General features: G+C 39.1%; 1 protein-coding gene across 2 annotated transcripts in view; it reads left to right on the top strand.

Annotated features, from left to right (window-relative positions):
* The window catches only part of Ppp2r2a (protein phosphatase 2 regulatory subunit Balpha), a 59,328-nt gene extending 44,133 nt beyond the window's left edge, over positions 1-15,195 (top strand). For both annotated transcript variants that reach the window (XM_028758803.1, XM_028758804.1), the window contains 7 exons: positions 928-1,093; positions 5,970-6,082; positions 7,036-7,213; positions 7,831-7,995; positions 8,809-8,978; positions 11,024-11,115; positions 13,213-15,195. In XM_028758803.1, coding sequence (XP_028614636.1) covers positions 928-1,093; positions 5,970-6,082; positions 7,036-7,213; positions 7,831-7,995; positions 8,809-8,978; positions 11,024-11,115; positions 13,213-13,492 — 1,164 coding nt within the window. In that variant the 3' untranslated portion in view covers positions 13,493-15,195. The remainder of the gene's footprint in view (positions 1-927; positions 1,094-5,969; positions 6,083-7,035; positions 7,214-7,830; positions 7,996-8,808; positions 8,979-11,023; positions 11,116-13,212) is intronic.
* The last annotated feature ends 7,788 nt before the right edge of the window (positions 15,196-22,983 follow it).

Genomic DNA, 22,983 nt, shown 5'->3' with positions numbered 1-22,983 from the left:
TGGCTATTTTGCTAGCTATAAACATTTCACTTAATTTGGTTTTCATTAAAGTGATTGCTTAGCCATACAGTTGTATTTTCATTCAATCTACTTTTCTAAAGATTTTCTAAAGGTAGTAAGTTTTGTTTTATTTTCTTATGAAAGTGTTTCCAATTGTGATAGGTCACAAGATGAAATTGTGTGATTATAATTTTTACTTTTGCTAGGCTACCAGTGTTAACTGAAGCACTTCACAAGTAGTGTTTATATCAAATCCCTTCAATTGAGCAAGTATATATCAGCAGACTGGCACTAAGTGAACCAAGCATCAGTGTGTAAAGTTCCTGTGATCAGAAAGAACTCAGGAGAATAAGTCATGAAGCAGAGGTTCAGGCAGGCATCGCCAGGGTTCTGTTAACATTCTTAATTGGCAGCAAAGTTATCCGTAGCAGGGATGACATGGTTTATTGGATTTATAAAAGCATCTTTCTTAAGGGCTTTTCAGTAGTGAAATACAGAAAGGAGGCTTCAGAAAGAACAAGAAGATCAAGCATCACATTAGATAACAGCAGACAAAATTGTGCTCCAGCCACCTGTTTCTGAGCAATGTCTTCCTAATTTTACATTTTAGATGGTATCTATTACTGTGGGTGTTCAGTTTTCTTCTTTAACAGTATGACCATGCTATTTAATATACAAGTTAATCAAATTAGTCTGTATTTGGTCTACTGTTTCCCTATTAAATAAAGCTCACTTAAGTGTTTCCTTCTTACTCTTTATAAAGCTTTCTTTCTCCTTTAAGGCCTTTAAATACAGAAAACAGTACAGTAGCATATATGATAGATAGAGCTGCCTAGTTGGGGTATCTACAATTGTCAGAGTCTGTTGGAGTTGATTATGGTTTGATATATTTCTCAACATAGTCCGAATATTTTTTTTCTGTTGTAGAACAAAATCCAGTCTCATAGCAGAGGAGAATACAATGTTTACAGCACCTTCCAGAGCCATGAGCCAGAATTTGACTACTTGAAAAGCTTAGAAATAGAAGAGAAGATCAACAAAATTAGGTGGTTACCCCAGAAAAATGCTGCCCAGTTTTTATTGTCTACCAACGGTAAGTGTGCGTCTTTAGTTTTCAGGCATCACATTGGGCACGTGTCCTGTAGAGGATACAGGCCCTTCCCTGTACAGAATGTAAAGTCTACTACTTTTGCTTTTTTTATTGTTAACTTGTAAATTTCAAATTTATAGGTATTAATTTTTATTTAGGCTGGTTTTATTTCTGTCTCCTTTGGATGGTCCTGAATACTGAGTTGAATAGTCCTTACCAACAGACACAGCCAGCAGTGTCTGTGGTACAGCACTGTTGTGAATGTATATTAACGTGTTAACTTGGCAGGTAGAGCCAATGCTCAGAAAATGTTTATTTCCTTTCCAAACTCTACAGAAGATGATTTCTGTGCCAGGATGATTTCTAGAGTACCCTTCTTCCTTGACTTTTGCTGGTTTATCACTTTCTTCTCTATAAGCCACATGGGTGGAAGAAGGTTCTTCTCGTTAGCTGTACTTGTGTAAGGAAAGGTGTTAGAGAAGGATTAGAGCTGTGTGAGACGTTGGCCAAATTTTGAAGTTCTGCATGACAAATTAAGAGTTGAATAAGGCCGGGTGGTGGTGGCGCACGCCTTTAATCCCAGCACTTGGGAGGCAGGGGCAGGCGTATTTCTGAGTTCGAGGCCAGCCTGGTCTACAGAGTGAGTTCCAGGACAAACAGGACTACACAGAGAAACCCTGTCTCGAAAAACCAAAAAAAAAAAAAAAAAAAAAAGAGTTGAGTTTGTTTGTTTGTTTGTATGTATGTATGTATAAAATATGACTTGGCTTATTATCAGGACCTTGAAACTGAAGAGATGGAGGCGATAGATACTTAAGAGATCTGGGTGTAATGGTCTATTAAAACTTTAAGGCTGACAGATGTTAGCAGAAATCTCACATTTTCTCATCTTAACTATTAATAGAAGCAAACCTTAGCACTTATATCTTTATATTTGCAGAGTGTGTAGACTCATGACTACTTAGGGTAACACAGTAGGATATTTAGAGTCCCCTTTCTGCGCTCTTTGTACCCTGTGGATTACTGTATTTATGGAAATGCAGTGCATAAAACGTTGCCACTTCTGATCATGCCTCCTTGGAGACCCATTTTCTCTCAATTAAATTTTTTTACCCTCTGCCTTCCTCTCTTTTTACATAAGTAATATTTTCTTTGTGTTTACGAGGCAAGGGAGGCAGTGAGACAGTCTTGCATTGTAGCTCAGGCTAGCTTTGAAGTCTTGATATCCTACTTCTGCCTCCCAAATATGGGCATGCCCACTGTATCCCATCTCTTCCCAAAAGAAAGTAACATAACCAGGCTGCAACATGTCGTCACATCCTTGGTAGAAGCACCAGATGTTAGCTTCTAGTCTTGCTTCCATTTTGACTTATGTGGTAAGCTGAGGTACTTCAAGTAACACTTAGACACTTTTTTTTGTATCAAGTAATACATGATTATACTATTTTTGCTTTTGTTTTTTTAACTTTTAGAAACAAATATCCCTGGGAAGTGTGTTGTACATTATAGAGTTTGTGGCTTGGAATGCTTATATTCACAGTCAAAGGCCTTATACATTGCAAGCTAGAAAAGTACTCTACTGCTGACCTCTGTCTCCAGAGGTAGCTCTTCTCTTCCAACCCTTCCCCCGCTCCTTTTTTTGAGACAGAGACTCACTAAGTAGCCCAGGCTTACCTGGAACTTTCAAAGCTCTGTTTCCCTCTGTTTCCTGAATATTGAGATTAAAGACATGCAGCATTATACTCAGTTACCTACCTTCCTTTTTCCCTCCCTCCTTCCCTCTCTCCTTCTCTCCCTTCCTCCTCCCCCTCCCTTTGACATAGATTCATAGTTTCATGTGCTAGTCTTGAACTATTTCCTAACTCAAGAAAATTTGAATTTGAACTTGAGATCTTTCTGCTTTAGCTTTCCCAGGTTGGAATGACAAACTTGCGCCACAAGGCCTACTTAGTGTCAGTTCATTTCATATTTTTACTTTTTCTAAAGGGGAAAGTTCAAGTACAGGCTTTCAAGAGTTTAACTAGAAACAGTAGTGAATGATGAGGCCCAGTGCATGCTCAAGTCCCGCCTCCCTTCTCACTGCAGAGCATTGGCATTCATTTGTGTATGTCCAAATGCAGTTTCCATAGACACTGTATGGTCTTCTAGCAAAAGTGTCATTAAGTAAGCATTCCTTTATTTGGTTTTGAGATTGAGATCATAGGAGTGTGTCACCATGCCCAACTCTGATGAACCTTACTTTAGCACTAAGGACTTAGAGGCTGTTTTGGGGTGAGGCTACTAGGAGTTCCTATGGCTGGGTCAGGAGGTCAGTGTTCTATATCTGTAGTCAGTGGGCAGTATCTCTAAACACACTGGGCCCCTACATTTGAAAATACTAAATAGTGTTAGAAGTTATTTAAGACCCTTGTTTTAGTCACTATTCTGTTGCTGTGAAGAAACATCAAGACCAAACCAATTCTTATAAAAAGAAAGCATTTAATTGGGGCTGCCTTACAGTTTTAGAGGTAGGTGGGTTTTTTTTGGTTTTTTGTTTTTGTTCTTTTTGTTTTTTGTTTGTTTGTTTGTTTGTTTGTTTGTTTTTGCTTTAGAAGGCTTTTGTTGGTGTTGTTTTTGTTTTTCTCTGTAACTATAAGGAAACAAACTAATTTCATACCATCTGAAAGTTTGGTACATTATAGTTTCTTATCTGGACTATTTATAAGATTGATGCATTTTCATAGGCTGAAGATATTGGGGGGGATTTGTTATCTGCATCTTCAGAAGTAGATTTTTAATCGATGTTTATGTCTTTTGAAGTTAAGAAAAAGTATGTATCTGGCTTATATGTGTGCATCTATTATTCAACCATCTGTCTGTAAGCCTAGTAGTACACAGGAAACAGAACTTTATTGCAGGAGAATCACAAATAAGATCTAGATGAGAGCTTAGGGGTAGAATGTAAGTTACTGAAGCCAGAGTTTGTGTTTGCATTTGATCTTGTATCAAGTGTTGTAAGCAGGCAATAGAAATGGCTGCACTGGTGTCTCCCTATAGCAATTGTCTTGTACCACTTTTAAAATGGCTTCCAGGCTATTTTTAAACTATGGTATTCAATCTTGCTTATGTAAGATCATTCAAAATGTCTTAGTTTTATATAAAAATATCATTTTAGAAGTATAACTACGTAAAATCATACATGAGTTCATAGTAAACAATTATATAAACAATACAAGGATAGATTTTTTTTTTTTTTTTCGAGACAGGGTTTCTCTTGTGTAGCCCTGGCTGTCCTGGAACTCAAACTGTAGACCAAGCTGGCCTCAAACTCAGAAATCCACCTGCCTCTGCCTCTGCCTCCCAAGTGCTGGGATTAAAGGTGTGTGCCACCACCTCCCGGCCAAGAATAGATTTTACTTCCAAAGAATCAAGTGAGTAGGTGTGCAAAGTGTGTGGTAGAGAAGCCTGACAACACTAGCTACCAACCACCAATTATGTTGACAGAGTCTGTACCCTTGTATGATGAGCTTGGAGGTCACTTCACCATTATGTTCTTCTAAAAACCCAATGAAGGACATTCATTGAAAGGCCACAGCCCTACTGATCACAGCTGCCCATATAAAGACAAATTATCCAAGTCCGAGAGGCAGATTTAAAGACTAAGGAGGCTTAATGGCAAAATGCTCTGGTGTTTGGATCCTGGGACAGAAAAAGGGTGTTAGTGGGAAACGTATTCAAATCTCAGGGACACCTTAGTTTCACTAGTATTACACATAGTTTTGACAAGCGTTGCCATTGTTGCATAAGATGTTGACATTAGAGACTGGGTAAAATGTATATGAGAATACATCTATTTGAAACTAATAATAAGTCTGAACATAATTCCAAGGTGATGTGTGTGTGTGCATACATATTATAGTATACTATTGTATGCATCCTTCAATTACAGTGATTTTGTCTTGAAAGAGTTGAAGATTTGCTTTTAGTCACTGTTTTCAGGCCCCTGTTTTATATTTAGGGAATCCCTGGTCAAAGAGGAGAAAAAGCAAGGAGACTGGTCTTCCATAAGATATGCTGAGATAAGATCCTAGGAGCTAGGTCTTGCCACTTGATTGAGCTCAGTAGTAGGCAGTGCTGAGTCCATTGCTTATTTTCTACCTTAATATTAAATACTGGACAAGTTTGTGCACATATGTATGTGTTTATACCTCTGAAACAGTTCTAAGTATTTTTGGGAATTAGAGACCTTACTTTCACTGTTTGTTTGTTTGTTTGTTTGTTTGTTTGTTTGAGACAGGGTTTCTCTGTGGAGCCCTGGCTGTCCTGGAACTCACTCTGTAGACCAGGCTGACCTCGAACTCAGAAATCCGCCTGCCTCTGCCTCCGACTCCCAGGTGCTGGGACTAAAGGCGTGCGCCACCATTGCCCTGCTTATTTACACTTTATAAAATAGCATATGGCTTCTTTTTGTTATTGTTGTTAAGAGTAGCTTGTTCTGGGAGTCAGGGCTCACTCTTTTAATTCAATCAACTGAGGTACATAAGAGTTCTAGAAAAGTCTGGTTTACAGAGAGGGACAGCCGCGCCCCCGCGCCCCCCCCCCCCCCCCACACACACACATACACACGGTGGGCCATGAGTGTAATCCAAGCCCTTGAGAGACAGAGATAGGGCAATCTTTCTTTGTGTTTGAAGCCTGTAGTCTATGTAGAAAGTTTAGAACAGCCAAGGTGATTCACTGAAACTTTGTCTCAAAAAGAGTTGGGGGGTGGAGCTTGGTGGTGTAAAAGTTTCTTTAGGTGAAGTATTTGATGGCATATTTAAAATGGCTTTTCTATCAGAATTATCAGAATTATTTTTTTTCTTGCTGTTTTTGAAGGCTTTCTTCATTCTTTCCCCAGATAAAACAATAAAATTATGGAAAATCAGTGAAAGAGACAAAAGACCAGAAGGCTATAACTTGAAAGAGGAAGATGGAAGATATAGAGATCCTACTACAGTCACTACACTACGAGTAAGTATGTAAATGACTCTCAGTCTCAGAACAGTGGGCAGAGGCAGGTGCGTCTCTAAATTTGAGGCCAGCCTAGTCTTCACAGTGTGTTTTCCAGGGTAGACAGAGATGTAAGAAGACCCTGCCTTCAAAGAAAGGGGAGGGGTTGGATTGGATTTTTTTGTCAATATTTGTATACCCTGATCCCAAGCTGGTGAACAGTTCTTTATGGGACATTGCATCTCTCCACTGAAACAGAAACAACTCTATAGAGGTCTTACTACTAACAGAGGCAGATCTGGGACACACATAGACTGTGTTTTATACTGTGCTGTTCACTGGTTTTGACTTTCAGAGTTGGAACCTCATTGGTTACATAGTGAGCTTTGGAGCTGAGAAAGTAGAAATGGCAGAATCTTACAGTTGGTGCTAAAGGTGTTAATAATAAGAAACTGGGCTTTCCATTTTAGTTTCATTAATTCAAACCATAAAATTTGCTAGTTTATACCAGAGCTACTACTTGTAAACTAGTACTATTTCTCCTGGAAAAGAGGGCAGGTTGTTCATTATTTTTCTTTTTCCCAGTTCAGTGCTTAACAGAGCCTACATTAGTAGCTTTAAAAAAAAAAAAAACAACAAACTCACTATTAATAATATTCTTCTGTGTCCTGTTTTTCTCAAAAGTAGAATAATGGTCTTGTGAATCTTTTTGTTTTGTTTTGTTTTATTTTGTTTGTTTTGTTTTGTTTTTCGAGACAGGGTTTCTCTGTCTGTGTAGCCCTGGCTGTCCTGGAACTCACTCTGTAGACCAGGCTAGCCTCGAACTCTCTAACTCAGAAATCCGCCTGCCTCTGCCTCCCAAGTGCTGGGATTAAAGGCGTGTGCCACCACCACCCGGTGGTCTTGTGAATCTTGAGTACTGTTGAAAAGGATTTTACTTTTGTAAAATGGGGATTTTTCTATTTTATTGACAGGTGCCGGTATTTAGGCCCATGGATCTAATGGTGGAAGCCAGTCCACGGAGAATATTTGCCAACGCTCACACCTACCACATCAACTCAATTTCTATCAATAGTGATTATGAAACCTACTTGTCAGCAGATGATTTGCGAATTAATCTCTGGCATCTGGAAATTACAGACAGGAGTTTTAGTATCCACTTGATTTGTTTAGTTTGGTGTTTGGTAATTATGTCTGTCCCTAATACCTTCTCTCAGATGTATCAGAGTCCTTGATTTATAGTGTCTTTACATCTATATGGTATCTCCTCACCCCCTCTTTTTTTAAATAATTAAAACTGGGAAAGTTGGACTATGGAACTGATTTAAAGATTTGTTCCTGCCCATGTGTGACAGTGTTGTCTCACAATCCCTCACTCAGTGGGCTAAGACTGGAGGGTCAGGAGCTTCAGGCCAGCAGTCTATGGATGGGAAGAACTGTCAGTCAGAAAGAAAAAGGTTTTTTTGTTTTTTGGTTTTTTTGTTTTGTTTTTTCGAGACAGAGTTTCTCTATGTAGCCCTGGCTGTCCTGGAACTCACTCTGTAGACCAGGCTAGCCTCGAACTCTCAGAAATCCACCTGCCTCTGCCTCCCAAGTGCTGGGACTAAAGGCGTGCACCACCACCGCCTGGCCAAAAAGAAAAAGTTACAAAACACATTTTAACACTTCCGGGGTTTGCTCATAAAAAGTAGTAGTTATTGAGAAGAAAGATGTGATCTTAGTTACTTGCCCTTTTCCAAGTGTAGATTCCTTAATGAAATGCCATCTAGATATTGTGGATATCAAGCCTGCCAATATGGAAGAGCTCACAGAGGTGATCACAGCTGCAGAATTTCATCCCAACAGCTGTAACACGTTTGTGTACAGCAGCAGTAAAGGAACTATTCGGTTATGTGACATGAGGGCATCTGCGCTCTGTGACAGACATTCTAAACGTAAGTATTTTTGCCCTTTCTTTAAAATGGTCATCTACTCAGACTTGATCTGAGCCTTTGTGTTTATTCCACTGGAAGCCAATAGGGTGGGAGTGTGTGTTGGGGGCATAGGTGTGGTTAAACTCTCTAACATGATATGAAGAGCTTCCTTCCTTTCTTCCCTTCTTATTCCTCATTTTCTCCCTAAGAAAGAGTTTTCTCATCTTTATAAAATGTTGGGAAAACATGGGCTTTAAAATGAGTGAGGCTGGGAAGCTGGTTCAGCAGTGAAGAAGACTGTGGCAGCTCAGAGCTGTTTGTATGTTACACCAGTTCCAAAGAATCCAACACCCTATTCTGGCGCCCTTAGACACTGCACATACTATTTGTACACATCAATACATACCATACACATAAAAATAAATGAAATATTTTAAAAGCAAAAAGAGGGGATTGTAAAAATATTTTCTTGGTTTTGGTTGCATTGAAAAACCCAAATATGTGCCAGTTGACAAAATCCTAGAAATTGGATGGGTGGAGTGGGTGATGGTTTCCAGAGTGATGATGTAGGGTCAGTGAGGTAGGGTGCATACTCAAAGTCCCATGGGAGTCCTCCTGTGCAGAATCAGACCCCTACCTTCTTAGCAGGGTTTTGCACTTTGTAGTGATCATTCATTTTCTCTCAAGAGTCTTTGTGACAAAACATCTTCCCAAAGCTGGCAAAATGTTTTAATTTTTCTGGATTAGCCTGTGGTTTTTATCTCACTTGAATGGTTATTTTAGAAAATGATTTATCCAAGCCCAAATATGAAACTTTTCCCCCTCTGTTTTCAGTGTTTGAAGAACCTGAAGATCCCAGCAACAGGTCGTTTTTTTCTGAAATCATCTCCTCTATTTCTGATGTAAAATTCAGCCATAGTGGTCGCTATATGATGACTAGAGACTATTTGTCAGTCAAAATTTGGGACCTAAATATGGAAAACAGGCCCGTGGAGACATACCAGGTATTTGCAGTTTGTTTCTTTTTAAGAGTGTATACCTGTGGAAAGTATATGGAGGTGCTCCTTACAGAGTTTTTGGAGGGGTATACAGTAGTTCATTAGCTTTTCCTCAGAAGTGTCATGAATGTGTTACCGTTGCCTGTGTAAAGTATATTGTCTGTTCAGGGTTGCACATAAACTTAATTTTGTTACTCATGTGGTTCAGTACTGGCAACTTAGTGTGTTCCTTTGTCAATGGAAGTGAGAAATGTGGGTAGGAGCAGGGCTGGGGGCACTCTTGGCAGAGGACACACTCCAGACACAATGTGGGTAATAGTGAGCCAGAGCTTAAATCTGACAGCCAAGTCAGGACTCCCTTTTGGCTAACTGTGTCAAGTTTAAGTCGAGTTAAAAGGACCTGAAATCTCAGCATATGGCTTTAGAAAGTTCTCTCCAGTGCAGAATGTATATTCAGGTTTCTCCCTCTGTCAGCTAGTTTCTGTTCTTAACCAGTATCTGTGAAGTCACAGGCAAGGGAAACTGAGTTGCACAGTACAGCAGCACAGTCCAGTCTAGCAGGGCCTATGGAGCAGGATGTGGAAAGCAGTGCAGTTATGCTAGCAAGGTGATGGTTGTGCCTGCCTATAATCCCAGTACTTGGGAAGCAGAGTTTGAGGCCAAACTCTCTTGAGTTTGAGGCCAGCCAGGGCTACACAGAGAAACCCTGTCTCAAAAAAATAAAAAAAGAAAAGAAATTTTTACATAATGTCATATAAATGTGGCTAGATTCACTCCCTGCTTATATATAAAGTGGACATTTGTAATGAGCCTAGGTGTGAGTGTGCAGTGCACACATGTAATACCAGAACTCAGGAACATGAAGCAAGAGGTTTCTTAGAGCCCCTAAGTTTGAGACCAACCTGGGCAACACAAATAAAAAGAAGTTACTTATTGGTGGCTGTCATTTCTTCCTTTTAAGGCAGCTTTTATATCTGTCTGGTTTACTTTCCAAAATTACTGTTTGTGAAATACTAGTAAATGTAGAATTATAATTCAAAAGGAGATACATCTTCATTGCCTTTTTATATGGAATAAATGATATGAAGTGGCACTCATGTGTTTTATTGTATATATTTGTGTATGTACTTGAATATGCTATGCACACACGTGGGAGTCAGTCAGAGGATTCTGTTCTCTCTTTCTACTATGTATCTTGGGACTCGGGTCATCAGACTTCATGGCAAGCACTCCCACTAGCCACCTGTCTCACTGCCAGCTACTGAATCTTTAATGAATGATGTGGGTACATGAAAGCCAAGAGAAGTCAGTTCATCACTAAGCCAAAGCCTTGCTGCACTGTATATGTAATAGGAAATAATAGGCCAAAGTTAAATTTGTGCAGCATTCTTACTAGCAGCAGTGGGCTGAGAAGTAGAAATGGAATTCTGCTGCAACGTTTTTTTGGTCTCCTGTTTGTCCTTTTCAAATACCTTCTGACTTAGGTATTGTCTCCCTTAGTGTTTATTGATGTGAAGAGATACCGTGACCAAGGCACCCGGGGGGCAGAGGCAGGCAGATCTCTGTGAGGCCAGCCTGGTCTTCATGGTGGGGAATGTGGGCTCCAGGCAGGCATGGTGCAGAAGCAGTAGCATTTATAAGCAGGAGGCAAGAGAGACTTGTCCTAGCTTGGGCTTTTAAAATCTCAAAGCCCATTCCTAATCTAATACCTCTTCCAAAAGGCCACACCACGATATTCTTCCTAAATAGACTATCAGCTGTGGACCCCAGACACGTGAGCCTTGGGGTTAGCAGGGTTGTACATTCTTCTGTAATTGTAGGATATTTTATTTATGCTTATCAAGGTGCACTGCAATGCCCAGAAAGGTGGTTTTTTTTCTTAGTTGTGTCACAGGAAAGTGTGCCTGCCTAAGAGTTTGTCAAGATTAAGAAAAGTACAAGTACAGAGGGATGTATAATTCCGTATAAACAACTCTAAGTATAGAGATTTTTAGTTATGTTCCTGATTTGAGAAGAGAATGATGTAAACTCAGTATATATTTTCTCTGCAGGTACATGAATACCTCAGAAGTAAACTTTGCTCACTGTATGAAAATGACTGCATATTTGACAAATTTGAATGTTGTTGGAATGGGTCTGACAGGTAAGGAAAGAAACTGGCTATTTCATCTCTCTTGTTTGTTACACTAGGTAAAAATACAGCCTCAGGTTTTTTGACACCAGTTAAAGAGTCATTTACTTTTATTCTGTAGGTATGACTAACTCTTGTAATGAGAAGAGCCATAGTTATGAAAACTAAGCATTGATTTTAAAGTAAATGTAAAGCAAAGGAGATCTATAGCAAGAAGTCATAGGTACTTAAATTACTATTCTAAAAACGTTTACCCCTTTTGTAAGCCAAATAATAACATGGCTAGCCAGGTACGATATGTGCCTATAGTCCCACCTACTTGGGCAGCTGAGGCAGGAGGATTGTTTTAACTAAGGAGTCTGAGGCCAGCCTGAGTAACACAGACAACAATTCAAGAAACATTTAAAAGTAAAGTCACAACTGCTATGCCATCAATTAGTTAAAATAGTGGATTTTCACTTGGTTGCTGTTCTACTGTTTAGAGAACTGTTGAGGCAGCAGATACTTGATGCAGTATCTTGTTACCACTCCATTCGTTTCACAGAAGCAACAATTTGTATGTTATTGCAAGCACTTCCTGCTTACTGTGTTCCAATTAAAGCATAATTTTGAAGTTACTTTAGTCCATATGTAAAGCAATTAGAGGTGCTTTATTTGGCAGTAGTTGAGTTTAAAAAGCTTGATACGATTCAGATTCCTTGGTGTTAGATGTTCCAGAGAGCCCTGGAACTTAGGTTACTTGTCTTTTCTTTCTTTTTTACTTTTTAAGTTTATTTTCCCGAGTTTTACCTGTGACCCAATAATAGGCTGGCCACACTACTCACAGGCCTACTGTGGGCTAAACACTTGTGCTAAACATGAGGCTAGGAAGGACAGATATGAAGAGAACAATACTGGTGTGTAAGTGTTAGTAGTTCTCAGTTCCTTCCATTACGAAGGAAGTCACTTTCTGAGGGCAGACAGGATGACTGATGGAGCAAAAGACTTGCAAGCCTAACAACCTGAGTTCCATTCCTGGAGCTCACAAGGGAAAGAAAACCAACTCTCAAAGGTTGCCCTCTGACCTCCATATCACACCACAGTCAGTCAACCAATGAACTGATGGATGGATAGATACATAGATACATACATAGAATTGAAAGAAAAAAGTTACCGGGCAGTGGTGGTGCACGCCTTTAATCCCAGCACTTGGGAGGCAGAGGCAGGTGGATTTCTGAGTTCGAGGCCAGCCTGATCTACAAAGTGAGTTCCAGGACAGCCAGGGCTACACAGAGAAACTCTGTCTCGAAAAACCAAAAAAAAAAAAAAAAAAAAAAAAAGATAATTGCAGAAATTAGGTCTTCTGGGATAATATAACCAGAAGGAGGAAGGCAAAGGGACCAATAGTCCAATGTCATTTACATACCGAGTTTTGGGACCATTGTTGGTTTCATGAGGATTCCAAAAATTGTTTTGTGTTACAGGTACAATAATTTCCTGTTAATGAAGATATGTTTTGGTTTTTGACCAGTTCTATTTTAAACATTCATAAAACATCTGAACTTGGCATAGTTAAGCACATGCTTTTATAGTTCTTGCACAAGGAGTGTTGAGGAAGGAGAGTTACGATTTTTAGGCCAGTCTCGGTTGCATAATGAGACCTCATCTCAAAAATGAAAACAAAAAAATTATCTGACAAGTAAGATAGGCCATAATTTGCATCATGAAACTTTGCTTTCTTAGAAATAGAAACAACCTTTTCTTTTCTTTTCTTTTTTCTTTTCGTTTTGGAGGAGAGTGGAATGTTATTGGGTACAATGAGCTCCACAGTTGGCTGCTTCTACAAACCCCTTAGTTTTGTTGGTTGTGTGGCCTGCATTTGGAAAAATTAACTCATATGAGGAAGAAAAATGTGCTTGGATGTTATCAACTTTGTTCAGTATTTTGGATTTGTGTTTTGGAAGGAGGGTTTGAATGTTTGTGGTTTAATATCAACAGGCTCTGTGTCCTAACTCAAATAAGCTTAGAGAAGTTGCCTCCTATAGAGTGCTGGGCCAGGATGGTCACTGACTTGTTACAGTAAACATAGTCTCTTGTTAACATCTTTGACTGGGTGTTCTACCTTTACAGTGTTGTCATGACTGGATCCTACAATAATTTCTTCAGAATGTTCGACAGGAACACAAAGCGGGATATAACCCTAGAAGCATCACGAGAAAACAATAAGCCTCGCACAGTTTTGAAGCCACGCAAAGTCTGTGCAAGCGGCAAGCGAAAGAAAGATGAAATAAGTGTTGACAGCCTAGACTTCAACAAGAAAATCCTTCATACAGCCTGGCATCCCAAGGAAAACATCATTGCTGTAGCAACTACAAACAATCTGTATATATTTCAAGACAAAGTGAATTAGGCTGGCATTCTCTGCAGAGGAGCCACTTCCTGCTTAGTGAGATAGTTGAATCTAGCATTCATACCTATAAGAGAGCGGTCCATTGTGGCGCCCCTTTCCAGTGTTTGACAGTGTGCCATTCAACAACACATTTGATAGCCACATGGAGAAAGCCGTGTGGGTGCATCCCGGGCTGTTTTCCATGTCTGCTAGCCATTTAGGGAAGGGAAGGGCACTTTTAATTTAATGACTTCTTGCACCATCTTGCCTGGTGGACTGGACTGGACTGTGTCAGCATTGATGTACTTCACTTTTTATGCCTTCCATTGTGATGACGTCAAACACAGTGAACGCCTTCAGTCATGCTATGGAATTTGTGTATCCTCATTACTGTATCATTTGTGGGGTACACCCCTCCCGTCTTTTTTAAATTAAATACAGCTCATTCTTACTGTGGCTTGTAGCATTCCTCCTCTCTGGCCTCCTGGACTCTTCCCCTCCATCTCTTACCCTTGCCCTTTCCACCTTGTCTCGGTGGTGGCGTATTCAAAAAAGGAAGAACGAAAGCACACAAAATGGGGTCAGTGATAATGGGGGAATATGTTGCGAACAAATGTTTTAATAACAGTTGGCTGTAATCACTCCTTGCCATGTCTGGCACTGAAAATAAGGAAAAAAAAAACTACTACTGAATAAAAGTGACAAAGAATGGAGAATCTGGTTTTCTTTTTCTTTTTCATCTACCTCTTTAAACCAATATTTTGTGTCATATCCTTGGGCGCAATGAAATGAAATGGGTTTCTATTGTTTCCTTGGTATTTTTGTGAACTATTTTTAACAAGTGTTCTTTTCCATAGATCCTCAGAGAGGATCATGGTTCTGTGCATCTATGTGTTAAATATATATCATTGTTAAGGGTTCACAGTCTAGAAATGCTAGAAGGTTCTGAGGTTTTTTTTGTTTTTGTTTTGTTTTGTTTTTGTGTGTCTGTGCTTAATTTCTCTGTTAACAAAGTTGCTGTCAATGAGAACCACAGTTGTAGAGCTTCACTCTGAAGTCTTCCAGTGCTTTATTTCTTTGCCTTAGGAAATACCAAGTAGACACGTTGACTTCTCTTGATGTTCAGGCACAGTAGACTGGAATTTCATCTAGAAGTAACTTGGTAGATGAAACCTGATGCTACACTAAAGAGCTGTTTTGTACTAATTGCTGTGGAATCAATGAATTGTACTTTGCCATAGATACATCTTTTGTTTTGGTTTTCCAAAGGTATATCTGGGACAAGCTTTTAAAGGTACAGTGCTGCATGGACTGCAACAGCTGCATAAGCACCCGATGTGTGTTGACCTACAGTGTCCCAGTGCTGAGGCCCTAGCCAAAGATGGAGAGTGTCCCAGTTAGCGTGGGATGGACCTTGGTCAGTCCTGCAGGAAGCTTTATGGAGAGAGAATGGACTTTATTTTTAAAAGATGAATGAGCAGGCATTTATATGAGAATGGTAGTATATTTTGATTGAACAGTAATATAACAATGTTGAATTTAGAGGACTCTGTGTGCTTATATATTCCCACTGCCTATTGTTCTTCGGTAATGAAAAGTGATTAAACAACACCACAATTCCCTCTACACTTACACAAATATTATGTCTTGTACATTAACATTTTTAGCACACAGGAGAAATTTTATGTAATAAAGTTACTGTATCTTTTGGAGTTAAATTTGAATTTGTATTTAAACAATATGTCTGATGATTCTTAATGGCACTTTTACTAATTTATTTGGGGGTTGTGGGTAAATTTTTAGTCTATTTATTTCTTTGGCTTGCAAGTGGATAGTTGTGCATCCAGAAGGATACTAATTTTTGATGGGATAACTTTTCATATCCTTTGGGATGGCATTCCTGTGGTTTGGCTTTGAGCCACCAAGCTCAAATAGAAGTCCTTTTTAAAAAAAAAAAAAATCAAATGATAGTTTCTATGATTCTCATCCATCACTATAAGGGTTAGTGTTGTCCAATGAAACTTCACTGTCAAACTTAAGATGCCTATTAGGAATGCTATCATAAGCTATGTAATTAAGTGTTTTTCCAATATCTTTGGTGTAGCAAACTATGCCCAGCCACTCATTTTATATAGTCAACTTTTTATTAATAAAACTTACACAATAAATGTAGTCTTGTCAACTTGATTGTATTTTTCTAATCTCTTAAGATCCGTACACATATTTTACCCTCTTGTAATGTTTTTGAAGTGCTAGAATGGGAGAGTTCTCATTCTGTTAAATGTCTGTCTTCACTTGGTGGCTGGGCAGTAAAAATTGGCAATATATAAACCTATAATAACACTTTATAATAACTTCTTGTTATCAGGTTGTATATCCATTCCTCTCAGAATTTAAAAAAGTATTCCTGAACTTTTTTCCCTTTAAGTTATTTAAACCCCTAAATCTTACACATGATACTTTGTTGTGTTATTATTATTAAATGTATGTATGGTGCCTGAGTGCATTTGGCACAGCATACACATGGAAGTCAGAGGACACCTTGCAGGAATTAGTTCGTTTTCTACCATGGAGTCCAGAGATCATACTGCAGGTCATCAGGCTTGCTCACTGCTCTCACTGATAACCTAACCATCCCACCAACCCTAGAGAAATGCAGTCACATGTAACTTACTACATTAATATGTTTATTTTTAGAGAATTTGTGTGCATGTAGACCTAAGCAGTGCTGGCAAAAGCATTTTTGGTGAAACATAAACCATTCAATTATTTAAGAATATCCCACATGATTTCAAATAGAAATAATTTGTATTGGCTCTAACCCCACCCAAAATTGTTGACTGGGCCAGTATCAAGATGGCTCAGTGGGTAAAGGCTCTTGAAACCAAACCTGATGATCTGAGATCAGCTGACAGAACCTAAAGTGACAGAAGTGAATCTCAGTAGTTATCCTCTGCCCTCCACACCTGCATGTACACTCTTTCACACAAACTAAACATTTAAAAAAATGTGTTTAAGGTCTGCTGTGGTGGGCACAACTTGAGTCCCACCACATGAGAGACAAAGGCTAAGCCTACTCTACAATGTCTTACCACATGGGAGATAAAGGCAAGCTAATCCCTTGAGTTCAAGGCCAAACTACAAAGAGGTTCCAGAGCTACCAGTAGAGACCCTGTCCCCCTCCCATCCCCAATTTAAGTGTGTCTAAATAGTGAAGAATCTTACCAATTCTCTAAACTATTTGAGAACTCTTAATGATCTGTCAAAGGATGGAGAGTGGAAGCTGTGTGACAGTTTCTTACACAACATTCTTTTTTGTGTTGTTTGTTTCCATTTTTATTTGATATTTCCAAATATAAAAAAGAAAGTCAAGATTCTTACAATTCTTACAACAGTTCGAATGCAACCATCTTAGATGAGACCATGCAAAGCAATTCTTGTATACTGAACCATTTCTCCACCTTTGCTGCTTCATACAATGTGATGGAGAAAACTGGATGGCTTGTGCTTGGTGGGAAAATGCCATTTCTTTACACTAACAGCAGGTTTTACTTTTCTGCAAGTCAATTTCTAACAAGTTACTTTGCTTTTTCTTTTAAACTTAGGAGGCACGTGCACAAACCGCAGTCTCCGCTGCAGGCGGCTGGGCTGGTTCTAGTAGATTCAATTTCCTTTATATCTTTCGAGTCCAGATTCCAGAAGAATAATGAAGAACCCTCAGGTGAAATTTAACAATGAAGCTGCATTCTGTTACATTCTGTCAATCTTTGCTATTTGCATAGACTAAAGACAGTTTGCTAAATGGCACTGAAGAAAAACCCTGACATGACTTAGTCCAAATGTTTCTGACCAAAGAAACTATACAACAATATTTATAGGCTAACTTTTAAAGAGATGGTTGACATTAATACTGAACATATTTTACATGGCAATACACAGTTCAAGAGTTTATAAAATAGGTTCATGCATTATTACCTGAGAGTATCATGTACATAGAAACTCCCAAGCACATGTGATGGTTTATTAGCTGGAAGCAGTATTCTATACAAACAGTCCAGTTTCTTTGTTGTGTTTAGTACATGGAGAAATTGCAGAGAATTGTGAGAAAACAAAAAGAAAATTATAAAAGCTCTGGGCGATCACGTTTGATTACATAATTTAGAATGAATACTACTGGCTGAGTTTCTGCTTTGGAATCTAATGTTTAGTTCTGCTGCATCTGCTTACACAGCATTCTTAATTATCATGTGTAGTGAATCCATACGACCTGAAGGTGTTCTCTTAAGATACTGGGTCATTTGGGACACACTTGCCCTATGTTTGAATTAGAGACTTTACAGATTTGAAGTTAACATAAAATGGCCCTCTATTAACACCTTGCTTGTCAGACATTCACAAAACTTTGAATTCTACAAAGAATTCTTCAAGCAGCAAGTTAAACTGGCATAAACATATTTAGAAATAGGACCAGCAACAGGTTGAGTAATTTCCCGCTAGGGGGCAGTAGTTAAATCGTAACCAGCCTCTGTGAAGTGTTTTTGGACTATATAGACAGGTATGCCATTAAAACTCAAACCAGGTCAAGTAAACGATCATTTTAAAGTGTGCTTATATCCAAGTTATCCCCTGTTCGATGAGACCCTGCAGTGAGAGGAGACCAGTGCTAGACACCATAAAGCCAACTGTTCTTTGGAATGGACCAGTTTCTCTGGGAAAGAACTCACCCTTCTTCCCTTGCAAAGGCAGATCTGATACACCTTGTTACAAGACCAGAAACTTCATGCACATTTGTGCAGAGTTAACAGCAATATGTGTAAATTCGATTCAGTCAAAAAGTACTTAAGCAGAGAGGGTGTTCACTCACATGTTAGGCTTATTTTCTATAGGAACTGGATTCATCCTATCCTATAGAAGTTTAATGTCTTCCTTTTCTCCCCGACATTTTGAGCAGATTCTCATGTTGTGGTTTGTTTTGAGACAAAGGGTAGTCTTGAACTCCTGATTTTCTTGCTTCTCTGTCTTCCAAGTGTGTGCTGGTAGGTGACTTTCAAGTATCTATTATCAGAATTTTATTGTCTACATAGCCTCACTTGTGTGCATTTTCCATGGCCAGTTCCTGTTTTTGATTTTTGTTTTTATTTTGCAAGTAGAAATTAATAACCATGCCAGTCTCAGTGTAAAAACTATTCATGCATAGTCCTACAGACAGAATTAGTGCCTTACAAGACAGGGACATTACAGATTTGAGACATGATGACAAAAATAGTTTCCAAAATATCAAACCTTTGGATCATGATTATATCAGCCATGTTTTCACATCCACTAATTGTACAAAAGCTGAGTTTTCATTTTTATCCATTTAAGAAAGTAAATGGTAACCTAGGTTGGGTGTGGTGGTGCATACCTGTAATCACAGCAGCCTTGAAACAAGGAGAGAGGATTAGGAATCCAAAGTCATCTTCAGCAATATAGGGTTCCAGGCCAGCCTGGACTACATGCAACACTAACAAAAAGGTGGGGGTGGGGCCAGAGTGACGTCTGAGCCCATTGAGAGTCTTTGTTACTCTTCCAGAGGACCGAGGTTCAGCAGCTCCTGGCACCTACATGGTGGATCATAGCTATCTGTGATCCCAGTGCCAGAGGAATCCAGTGCCCTCTTCTTGCCTTGGAGGGTGCAAATCATGCACATTGTGTACATGCATCCATCCATGCACACACACACACACAGATGCAAACAAAATACTCATACAAAATCTGAAAGAAACAAAACCATGTAACCCAGTTTGTTTGCCTGCTCCCAGTGTTTGTAGTCTGGATATAATACTCTTACAAGAGTATGCTTCAGAGAGTACATTCTCTCAATATGAGGCATGTTTCTTTTCGTTCCTAATGGGGTCTTTTGAAAAATGTCTTTTTGCTTTAATTTTTTTCTATTTATGTCCTTGAGAGAAGAGGAGGCATGACTGTGGAGGTCAGAGAATAAGATGAGGTGGTCTACTTTGCCTACTTTGAAATATATGTTAAGTCAGTCTCAGGTGCATAAAATACTTACTTAGACATAAAATGAGAAAACCCAGAGGAATGTTTTTATACCTGCATTATGCCTTTATAAATATAATACTGTATCTAGGAGGTGAAAGGCCTAAAAGATGACCTATTTTCCTTCTCTCCCTCCCTTCTTCCTTCCTTCCTTCTTTCCTTTTTTCTTTCTGTGTGTGTATGTGTGTGTATGGCACTGTGGACATGTGGCGGTCCAAGGACAACCTGTGAGGGTTGGTTCTCTCCTTATACTATGTGAGTCCCAGAGATTGAATTGAGTACATAAGTCTAGTCTTCAACCTAGCCTTTAACCCGAGTCATGTCACCAGAGAATCAGAATTTTTGTTTTTAAATGCATATGGATGTTTGCCTACATGTATGTCTGTGTACCATGCGGTTTCTCATGCCCTCAAAGGCCAGAATACAGCATTGAGTCCCCTGTGAACAAGCAGATGTCCCCTGTGTCATGTGGATGTTTTAAACCAAACCCAAGTCCTTTGCAAGAGCAGCCAGTGTGCTTAACTCCTGAGCCATCCCTCCAGCCCTTGAAAGCAGTTTTAAATTCCCATGCATTTTTTTTTTCTCTTGTGGATTGTGTTTTTGGGTGTCTTTTAAGGTTTTTGCCTAATTCAAAGTGACAAAGACTTATTGTTAAAACCTTTCAGGTTTTACATTTAGGTCTATGATCCATTTGAGATGTTTCATAAAACATGAAAGTTTGAGAAAAGTGGTCGAGGATCAATTTTCTTCACAATATTCTTGAAATTCAATTGACTATAAACTTGTGAGTCTATGTCTGATCTATTCCATTAATATACAGGTCTATGCTTTTCCCAGTACCATTGTCTTGATTACTAGTATATAAACCTTGGAATAAAGTAGTATGTGTGAAAATATTTTTAAATTATTTTGCTATTTTACCCCACCCCCTTTTCTTATTCTTTGCAGAGTTTGAGGTTGTTCAGAGATTTTACATGGAGGCTAGAGAGACTGTTCAGGAGTTAAGCACACTGGCTGCTCCTGTAGAGGATCCAAGTCCTGTTTTCAGCACCCACATAGGGTGGTTCACAACTGCCTGTAATTCCAGATCCAGGGCATCTGATGCCTTCTGGCCTCCATGTGTACTGCCCTCACATACATAACCCCATACTCAGGAAGGCATATATATTCCTAACTTTTAAAAAGTTTTTCAGTAGATTTAGGCACAGACACCAAAGAGAGGCATTCAGAAAAGTATACATCCAACTGTTTAAGCAACTTTATGTACCTTTATGTACAGCTTTTGAAAATGTGTATTAACATTACTTTGAACTTTTCTATAATGCTGAGGAACAAACCCAGGGTTGCATGCCTTAAGCACACATTTTCATTTTGTTTTGCTTTAGCCAGGGTCTTACTATGTAGCTCTGGCTGTCCTGGAACTCACTATGTAGACCAAGATGCCTTCAAACTTCACAGAGATCTACCTGCTGCCTCTGACTTCAGAGTTCTGGGGCTAGAGGTGTGTGCCACCACACCTGGTGATATTTTGCTTTCTTATCTAAATTGAATTGTTGTACACTAGTTTACTAGGTAATGGAGCTGTCTGAAATATCAGAGAACTGAGTAGCTATGGTTAGCTGGAGTGTCATATTCAGTCTTATGGTCATGTTCAGTCTTATCTATCTAGGAAGAGAGATTCTACCTCTTGTCGCCCCCTCTTATCCCTATTTCTTTCTACAAACAGCTGAGTTCTCACACAGAACACCTTTTAAAATGATAAGACATGCTTCAACAGAAAGGAAGTGATCCAAGTTATTTGTAGTAGGTATGTTCTCAGGTCAAAATACAATTTTTTTTTACACCTTAAAATCAAGGCTGGGGAAATGGGTAGGGAAAAATAAACACTTAAAAATGCCTAAAGCTTTTTGAAAAAGCACCTAAAAGTGGGTTGGAGAGATGGCTTAGTGGCTAAGAGTCCATACTACTCTTGTAGAGGACCTGAGTTGAGTTCCCAGCACAAATACAGGGTATCCTTAGAGACTTTCATAACTCCAGTTCAAGAGGGATCCAATGTCTTTGACTTCTGTAGCACCTGCACTAATGTACATATCCATACATAGAAATACTACTAAAAATAAAATAAATCTTGTTTTTGTTGTTTTCAGTGGGGTTTCTCTGTGTTGTAGCCCTGGTTGTCCTGGAACTGGCTCTGCAGACCAGGCTACTTTCTGCTAGAATTATACACATGTGATACCATACCTGGCTACAAATAAACTAAAATTTTAAAAAGAAGCATCTAAAAGAAAAACGGAGCTGGCACATAGCTACAGTAATATAGTACTTTAAAAAATCAACAAATATTAAGAAATATGAGAGGAAATCAGCTGGGGATGGGGTGTTGCACACCTTTAATGTGCATGTTAAAGTCAAAGGCAGGTGGATCTTTGAGTTGGAAGACAGCCTCATCTAAGAGCGAGTTCCAGGACAGCCAGGGTGACCCAGAGAAATGCTGTCTTGAAAAAAACCAAAACCAAAGAGGCTACATCTCAGCCCAGCATGGTGGCTCACATTTGAAATAGTGGCACTGAGGAAAAATTGTCAAGAGCTAGAGACCAGACTGGAGTATGGAGTGAGTTGAAGACCAGCATGGGTTACAGAAAAAAGGCCAGCAAATGAATAAATAGATCAGTAGATATATATCACTGGGTCAATTGGCTACAAAGTTGGGAAGAATCAAAGACAGAATTTACAATATGAAAAGTTAATTCCAGGAGAATTAAGGAAGAATCTACATGTAAAACTAATCCTAAGAGAGAATTAGTTATACAAGAAATTCATAATCTTTAAAAAAATATAATTACTGGGGCAGGAGTGGTGGCTGAGCAGTGAAGAGCATGTGCTGCTCTTGTAGAGGACCTGAATTCGATTTCCAGAACCCAAGTCAGGGGGCTCATAACTTCCAGAAAGTTCAGATTTAGAGCTATCGGATATTTCTGGCCTCGGATGGCACTCGGGCTCCAGCACACACATGCGCGGAACAAAAATTAAAATAAATCTTAAATTGTTGTGTGTGCGTGTATTTATGATTTATAGGGGCAGGGCGCATGCCGCCGTCCATTTATGGAGGCCAGAAGGCAACTTTGTCAGCTTTCCATATACCATGAGTTCTGGGGAATGAACTCAGTACTCAGTCTCCACACTCAGCAAGCACCTTTACCGGCAGAACCATCTTACTGGCTGGTCCTATATTTAATATCTTGGTGCGTGGGGTATCTAAGACCGTATTTTTTAAAAAGACAATTCCTTGAAAATTCAACATCTGCAGATTACAACAAATTCCATATTGAGAAAAAACATTCTCTATACAAAAATTAGGTCATGGAAACTTGACAAAGTTAGAATGAAGGAGTTTTTAGGAATATTAAGTAACAGAGTCAGCAGCGTACGGGAGGAAGGACATTTACAGAGATAGGTAACAATCAGGGTTTGGG

The sequence above is a fragment of the Grammomys surdaster genome, unplaced genomic scaffold (assembly GCF_004785775.1).
Source record: "Grammomys surdaster isolate TR1022 unplaced genomic scaffold, NIH_TR_1.0 126219, whole genome shotgun sequence".
NCBI lineage: Eukaryota > Metazoa > Chordata > Mammalia > Rodentia > Muridae > Grammomys > Grammomys surdaster.
The sequence above is the reverse complement of the archived record's forward strand: the minus strand, read 5'-3'. Positions and strand labels throughout refer to the sequence as shown.